Source organism: Octopus bimaculoides, chromosome 17, assembly GCF_001194135.2.
Source record: "Octopus bimaculoides isolate UCB-OBI-ISO-001 chromosome 17, ASM119413v2, whole genome shotgun sequence".
In the NCBI taxonomy this organism is placed as follows: domain Eukaryota; kingdom Metazoa; phylum Mollusca; class Cephalopoda; order Octopoda; family Octopodidae; genus Octopus; species Octopus bimaculoides.
This window is the reverse complement of record NC_068997.1, coordinates 33,501,403-33,510,242: the sequence shown is the minus strand read 5'-3', so window position 1 is coordinate 33,510,242 and position 8,840 is coordinate 33,501,403. Positions and strand designations below refer to the sequence as shown.

Below are 8,840 nucleotides of genomic sequence, written 5' to 3'. Positions count from 1 at the left end.
ATATATATATATGAATCTTCATACACATGCATGTTTCAGTATATATATATATATATATATTTTTTATGCTAAGCGATGGGATGTTTTAAGCGGATTCTGCAGGTTGGAGAAATATATCTTGCTCCAGTGTCTTAGTTTTGGCATAATTTCTACAGTTAGGTGCCCATCCTACTTTGCTGGGTGTGGGTGCTCTTTTTATGGCGTCAGCACTAAGGATATGACCATGTAACTTTTAAGACTAAAGCCCCATTGGCTGAGGAGTTGAGGAGATACAGTATGTGCTTTATGTAAGAATTTGAAAGGTTAAAATATGGTGGGAAGAATGGTTGGAAGTTTATTGAGGACATAAATGAATACCTCAGATTTTATGTAGGTGTGTGGGGGTAACTGAAATGATGCAGTTAAGAGAAATAACTAGTGGTAATGAAGTGACTGAATCTATCCTCGAGGCAGCTTGTCCAAGAAGGAGAATGGAAGAATCAGGAGAGTGGGTGGTATGATTGCAAGAGTGTGGTAAGATTTAAACTAGTATAAAGTAGATGATAATCATCAGTGGGAGAGTAATGATGGTAAGAATGAGGGGTGAATGTCAATGAGAAGTGACTTGAGGGAGGGACCCAGTTGTGTAGAGTCTGCAGTTCGACATGTTAAGGACATTTGGTGAGTGACCCACTTGTGTGCATAAACATTGCTTCCAGAACTTGTGTGCATTATGCTTTTTGAACTCCAGATCATGTAGTGCTAGCATAGCTGGATGGGTCTTGAACACTACATACAGCCAATCATGTTGATCCTTTGTCATATCCTTCATGAGGCTCAGGATCCTGAGATTGGCCTTTATCTCCTCATTCTACATCTTCCACAAGTTCCATCTACTGTGATTGGCCCTTGTTATATAATAAGCCATTACTGTATACATTATGAATCAAAACCACTGTACTTGTTTCTCTTGCACACTAAATCTGATTCCTGTTATTCCTAGTTTCTCTCAGCACAGTTGTATTGTTGTTCATGCACTCTGGCACTGCAGACCCAACAGAATGTTTGCTTCATTTCTTTCCAGTCTTTGCAGGGCCTGCATTCAGGCCCAAATTCTCAACCACCATATAGCATTGCAGATTCTAAACGAGCATCATACAATGTGTGTGTGTATAGTTGTAGATAGGCATATGCATACTGTGCCAGTGGTATGTTAAAAGCACCCAGCACACACTGTAAAGTGGTTGGTGTTAAGAAGGGCATTCAGCCATAAGAGATCAAGCCAAATCAGACTGAAACCAAATTTAAAAGCCATTGAAAAGGTTACAAGTATCAACGAAAGAGCTTTGACAAACAAAAACAAAACAAATGAGTGTTTAACCAAATTAAACAAACAATCGATTAGTTAGTTGGATATTTAACCAATTGACTAAGAATAAAGGAGTGGAATTGAACCAGTGCACATGTTAATATTGGCATAATGACTCTCCTTAGACAACATTTTAATATAGAGAAATTGTGCAAATTACTGGATTATCTATTGGTCAAACCTGATTGAACATAAGAAAGGTAAAGCAGAACAAATACTGGAGTTTGTCTTTGAAGAAAACTAGGAAATGAAATAGATGTCATTAACTAAATGGAATAAACTCACACATACACAAATATAAACAAACCCATTTAATGATTTGTAATACAAATTAATCGAAATTTGTCACACATGTAACATATAAAGATAATGAAGTAAATTTGAAAAAAAAATGTTTATTAATCAAATTTATATATGTACACGTGCACACACACACAATTCCTCAAAATTATCTGTTTTCTCACTTTCTTCCAAGCATGTGGAAACTTCAAACTGCCTTTTCTCTTTATGTTCTGAAAAATGATTAGTTTCCACAGTAATTGCTTCAAAGAAAAATGTGAAAAAGAATCTAATGGTTTTGTTTCCTTTGGAGACACTGGCTACATATATTTTCTTAAAAATAACTGAAGTTTTTGAATTCTTATATTCAGGTGTAAATTAACTTTTCTTTTATCATTATTGGAACTGTTAGCATTGTTTCACTTTCGGAAATAGAAATATCTTATTCATAATCATATACGTAGTTTTTGTTTGCCACATATTATCTTAGATTTTTCTCGGTCTTCTTTCAAAAATACTTTGAATTCAAACTGCTTGACAACATGAAGCTGATATCCAGTTTTTGTCCCTAGTGAAATGTTTCAGAAAAGGTTTTTGGAGTTTTGTGAAACAAATAACATTTGCAACACTCACTTCAGAAAACATTTCAGTCACCTGATTACCCACCACTCTGGCCTATTACAAACCAGATAGATTGAGTACTCATTTGGAAATGGGATGGAGAGATGCTTGTGAATATTAAGGCTTTCTTTAGTAATTAGCTACACTGCAATAAAAGCCATACTCAAGTGACGAGTTGTGTATTCTGTATGTGTGTAATTGCATACACAAATACTTGGGTGAAACAATATGTGCTTGCACTTAGATAATGTATATGTATTTTTAAGTGTGAATTTCAATTGAGTGGACAAACATTCTAAAGCATTGTATTACAACTGGATACTTGTCTTGTATAGCAAATCTATACCCTTTCCAAGTACAGTATGTGATAATGATTTTTTGGCAAGGAATATCAACAAATAACTGATTTTTAACTGCTTTTGGGAAGACAACCATGTGTGTACATATTTCTCTTTTTCCCCTCTCTCTTTTTGTGTGTGCATGATGACCTTCATGAAGTTTGTCTATTTATTCTACTCAAATGGTATCAGTTGCTTTATGCTACAGAAGACACTTGCCCGAAGTGCTTTATAGTAGCTGTGTGTACATGTATGTATGTATGTATATATATATATATATATATATATATATATATATATATATATATATATATATATATATATATATATATATATATATATATATATATATATGCACATGTTGCATCCATGTGTTCATTTGTGTATGCACGTTTATGTATGTACACTTATGCTCATACGTGTATGTGTTTGTACAAATGTACAAAACATTTGTATGTATAAACCTATGTGTATGTACACTTAGATATGCCTATGTATATGTATGCATATGTATACATGTGTGTGTGTGTGTGTGTGTGTGTGTGTATATATATATATATATATATATGAGAGGTTTTGGGATCCAAAAGGCAGGTATGGCTGTGTAAGTGCTAGAGAAGGATCGCTATTAGACTCCTGGTTCAATAATAGTATGAGTGAGGAGTCTAATGTGAGTCGTGTGTGAGTGTGCATAGGTTAAATAAAATGAGACAACAAAGCCAATGCAGTATGAAGTATCTAGGACATTTTATAAAGAGAAGAGTAGTCTTACAGCTGTTTCAGGGATATAAAAGATATCCCATCATCAGAGATGATATGAGATAGTTAATTAGAAGGAAATAATAGAGTTCAATATAAGAAGTTATTTTGGAAAGATATAGGAAGTATAAAGGGAAATATAAGAATGAAAATAACATCCAACATATATCTTTATTTTTATTCTTATATATCCCTTTATACTTCCAATACCTTTCCAAAATAACTTCTTATATTGAACTCTACTAATTCCTTCTATGTAACTCTCATCGTCTCTGATGATGGGATATCTTTTATATCCCTGAAACAGCTGTAAGACCACTCTTTATAAAATGTTCTAGAAATTTCACACTGATTTGGCTTTGTTGTCTCATTTTATTTAACCTATATATGTGTGTGTGTATGTATGTATATCTATGTATTAAATGCATAAATCTACATGTATATATGCATGTCTGTATATTTGTACATATACATGTATCTATGTGTACAAGATATATACAAACGTCTGTCTCTCTCTCTCTCATACATATATATATATATATATATACACACACACACACACACACACACACACACACAATAGTGAGCTATCATGTACCAATGTACCTATGCTTGTGTATTTATGTACATGCATGTTTGTGTATATATATGTGCACACAGTATCCTATTATAAATATATGGTAACATTGTATTTACATAGGTATGGTAATTGCATACATAGATACGCTATTTAGAAGCGTATATATGATGGTGTCTTTAAGAAGTTGTATATATGTCTGTTTATTTCCACCTGCTTTGACTAAAGCAACCATCCTACTATATACATTGATGTTTGTTAGCAATACTCTAAAACTATGGTCATTGAATTGTTCATTTTCAAAAGTTGGTAATAGGAAGAGCATCATTTTCTTCTGGTGCATACACAGAAGAGTGGATGTTAAGATAATGCAGAAGATGGTGGGGTGTGTATGTATAAATGTGTGTTTGTTAGTGCATGTATTAAATTTTTATTTACTCTGGGATATATATTGGTTATTGGATTCTAATCTGGAGAATATTCTTCTTTATGGAGTGATTTGATTATTAGTTTTTATTTCATGACACTTCTGTCTAGTAGAATGATTTGGCAGCATTGTTAGTGTTTATTAAATGCTTTGTGGTAGTTATTGAGGTTCTTCACAAATGTGTTCAAAACCTGTTGTGATCAAGTACCAGTTGTATAATTGGGTCAATTTGACTAATCTTCTGAAGTTTATAACCTTTTGTCAGTGTTAGAATCAATTGTATTTGTCATAAAATTATTTTACCAATTCATACTTTTTGTAGGGCTTTTTATTTTAAGGTATTTAATAAATTTCACTTGAAAGTCTGTACTGTAAATTCATATACAGTTCAATATTCTCAAAACTTGGTGCACTAAAGTAGTTTCAAGATTATTATTTTGTAATTTGCTTGATTCATCTATTTCAGAACTGTTATATTTGCATTATTAAAGAATGTAAAACAAAAATTGCAAAGATCTTAGCCATATATTCAATTTTAATGTAAATTTTTATTATTAGTTGTGCTTTGGGAATTAACTGAGTTTTACTCATTTGTTTTTATGTAAACTATTATTTTTCCAATTCAGATAACAAGCGTAAAGGGGATGATGGCTTAGAAAATCCTACTGCTAAAACCAAACGTCTTGATATGCAGAAGTGTAGTGACTTGATAGTGCTTGGTTTGCCATGGAAAAGTACAGAAGAGGACTTGAGGAATTACTTCTCTCAATATGGAGAACTTCTAATGGTGCAGGTATGTTGTCTGTTTTACTCCATTGTATTTAGTTTATTAATAAATGAACTCATAGAATTTATGTTTTAATATCTATTAACGGTTTCTGTAATAAAAAGTTTGATTGTAGTATGTAAAGTTTTTAAAAATATTGCTGGAAACTTAATATGTTGGTTTGCCTTACATTTGTAGGTGAAGAAAGACCTTAAAAGTGGCCAGTCCAAGGGATTTGGCTTTGTTCGTTTTGTTGATTATGAGGCTCAGTTGAAATGCATTTCCCAACGGCACATGATTGATGGAAGATGGTGTGATGTCAGAATCCCAAATTCAAAGGTATTTTCATAATCTCACAAAATGCTATTTGAACTGTTATTTCATAAATATCCATTAGTTTACATTAGATAAAAAGTATGTAAATTTATTACAGATTTCTTTCTTCTCTATTTCAGGATGGAGGTCAACAAACAATGAATCGCAAAGTTTTCATTGGTCGATGCACTGAAGATATGACCGCTGATGATCTGCGTAGCCATTTTGGCAAATTTGGAGAGGTCATTGATGTTTTCATTCCCAAGCCTTTTCGAGCTTTTGCATTTGTAACTTTCTCTAATCCAGAAGTCGCTCAAAGTCTTTGTGGGGAGGACCATATTGTTAAGGGAATCAGTGTCCATATCAGTAGCGCAGTCCCAAAAAACTACGACAAGTTTGGAGATAAGAAAGGTCAAAATCAAGTTCAGCCTCCGTATAACCAGGGATATGGTCAAGGTGGTTGGGGACAGGGAAACCAACGTGGAGGTCAAAATATGGGCAGTAATATGAATAATATGGGGGGATTGAACTTGGGTGCTTTCCAGTTGAACCCTGCAATGCTGGCTGCTGCTCAGGCCATGCTTAGTAGCCAAGGTGGATGGGGCCCTTTAGGGCTTGGCCAAGGAGCAGGTGATACCTCAAACCAAAACAGCAATCAGAGCTTAAGTAGTTTTAATACTAGTGGTCAAGGTGCTAATAACAATAGCTTCCTTGGTTGGGGCGGCCAGACCTCAGACAGCGGCTCAGCACAGGCAGGTGGCTGGGGTCAGCATAGCAAACCAGGTGGTGGTTGGAACTGAAGGACAATTTGTTTTAAAATGAAGTGTTGGAGGTATGCAGATTTCAGTATTTAATCATGATGTTCCAGATAAACTTATTTTTAAAGAAAGCCCCTCCCGCTCCCAACCAGAAAAGTGAAAAAAGAAAAAAAAAAAGAAAAAAAAGCAACAAACCCTAAATCTCCAAGTTCCAACTCCTGTGCTTAGTGCTGCAAGTGTTAGATGTGAGAGTTCCTTCCACCCCATTATGATTATTATTTTCTCTTCATTGGCTCCATTTAATGTGTGGTTTCTGCTGTGGATCATTATAGCAGCAGTGACAAGTGGGAACACTACTCATCGTATATCCAGCGTCATTTGGCTGAGTGCATGACATTGAGTGTATTCGACAGACTTGATGAGATAGATTCACCGGATTATCTGATGCTGATGAACACGGAATGGCTGTCTTAGGGTGTGTCTCTTAATGTCTGCAGTATGGTTGAATGCCGTTTGTATAAGGAAATAAATATGACGTGTATGCTTGCACTGTTGTTGTGTGTGAGATCATTTGCTAGTTTGTATAGCTGTTACTGTAATGTGTTTGCCTGACGGACGAATGGAGGAGAGCAGGTCAAGATGGAGGCACAATGTGTCTGGTGTCGAAGTTGGCTTGGACGAGGAAAACAAAACAGAAAAACAAAACCCTAAAATGAAAGTATGTATAGTACTTACTATATCCAATAGCTGTGCCAAACCCACATTCTATTTATTTATTACTTTGGAATTGCTAGATTTCATCATTAACATTTTCCTCTTTCCCACTTTGCGATCAAACTGTAAAAATCTTCCCTTATTGCTAACTTCTGTCATTAACCCAAGAGATCATAGTGGTATAAGGATTAGATTATTCAGTTTGATTTTTTACTAGAATGATTACCATTATATATGGTCCTTTTTATCAGTTTCTTAAGAAATAAGTGTGTGTATATAATATGTTTGTGTGTCTATCCATTGCACAATATTTAATATTTTATATCCACCGAAGTGAAACTGGGATGGATTTAATTACATACTTACACAGACACACATATAACTTTATGTAACACACTTGGTTATTGTGAAATTTGCATAAATTTTATCTCTGCTGATTAGAGTATAAATTATATAAAGTAAATATGGATTTATATAAAGTAAGTCAATTTATAATGAATTAGAAATTTCTGTGATTATTATTGGTTCCTTAGTTCTACAGATTCCAGTAATTGTCATTGGTTACGCCTGTGTTGCCATTGACTCCACAGCAAATGAAATATCAAAGCAAAATACATTAATGTATAAGATTAATGTTTATGCAAGTTTAACCACTAACTTGATTATACTTAGATAATAATTTATGTACTGAATTTATGATATTAGGGTTTTAATCAGTTTTATTTTAAACCTTAATATAAAACTACCCCCAGTATAACATGTAGGAACTGTTGAATATATAGCTAATGTAAACTTTGTAATGAACTTCATACAGGTAAAGACTAACCTCATGTGATGTCTCAATTCATGAGAAAAGTTGTACTGAGTTTTACTTGCACAACTTACACACACACACACACACACACACACACACACACACACACACACACACACACACACACACACACACACACACACACACACACACACACACACACACACACACACACACACACACACACACATAGCTAAGGTTCAGATGAGTTTCTTAGTGTTAAATATTTTCATTAGAAAGAGTATCACCGTAAAAAAAATACTTGCTCCACTCTGAATATGCATATGTAGCTATCTTGTGCCAGTAAATGCAGCCAAAAGCTTATAAATCTTAATATTTAAAATTTGTCACAGCAGGAATCCTATACCTGAGTTAGGATTTGTTAGGGTAACCTGAGGCTACCTAACTTTTCCCTTTTCTACCATGGCATATGGCAGCACTCCGCAAAGTATGAATTGTGAGTTTGGTGAAATGGCTGACAAATGAAACTAGTTTTTACATGGCATTCACTCAGGTGAAAGCAGAAGGTGGTTCTGTGTAGAATATCTGACTTGTAACTGTTTGTGGAATAAGTGTTAGTCAATGACCTAACTACTAGATCTTTTTAAACACTATTATGAGTTTTGTTTGAGTGAAGATTAATTCATTGTGTTTATGTGTGCAAATATAACAAATGTTAAGTTGCTCTATTAAATTTGAATCAATTTAGTACTAAATTAAATTGCCACTATGGTCCCTTTTAGCTTAGTAAGTTTGCAGTTGAAAAGTAACTCTTGGATAATGGGGATTAGTAAGCATAAGCTTTTATTGATATTATCTTTCGCCAATTCCTCTTCCATTGATATGTCAGGTAAACACACTCACAGGTAAGTCACTTTGGTCATGGCCTAGGAAAAGTTGCCATTGATCTTTCTGCTCTCCCCAAAGCACTAGACATTTATTGTACTAATGATTTGGGTTGTATATTTTATTTTATATGTTGTTTCAACACTGCCAGGACAGAAAACAGGAAGTTCAACAGCAAGTCTTAATTTTAGAATTGACAACAATATAAAAGACAGTAGCTAATGAAGTAGAGAAGGTGATTCTAATCATAAAAGTTTCCTTTCTATTAATTAGATGTA

The 8,840-nt window shown here is 34.0% G+C and overlaps 1 protein-coding gene across 1 annotated transcript in view; it reads left to right on the top strand.

The window, feature by feature from the left end:
* Nucleotides 1-6,735, top strand: part of LOC106871117 (TAR DNA-binding protein 43) — a 22,798-nt gene extending 16,063 nt beyond the window's left edge. The window contains exons 2-4 of the mRNA XM_014917429.2: nt 4,976-5,142; nt 5,314-5,454; nt 5,571-6,735. Of these exons, the coding sequence (XP_014772915.1) occupies nt 4,976-5,142; nt 5,314-5,454; nt 5,571-6,230 (968 nt within the window). The 3' untranslated portion in view covers nt 6,231-6,735. The remainder of the gene's footprint in view (nt 1-4,975; nt 5,143-5,313; nt 5,455-5,570) is intronic.
* The last annotated feature ends 2,105 nt before the right edge of the window (nt 6,736-8,840 follow it).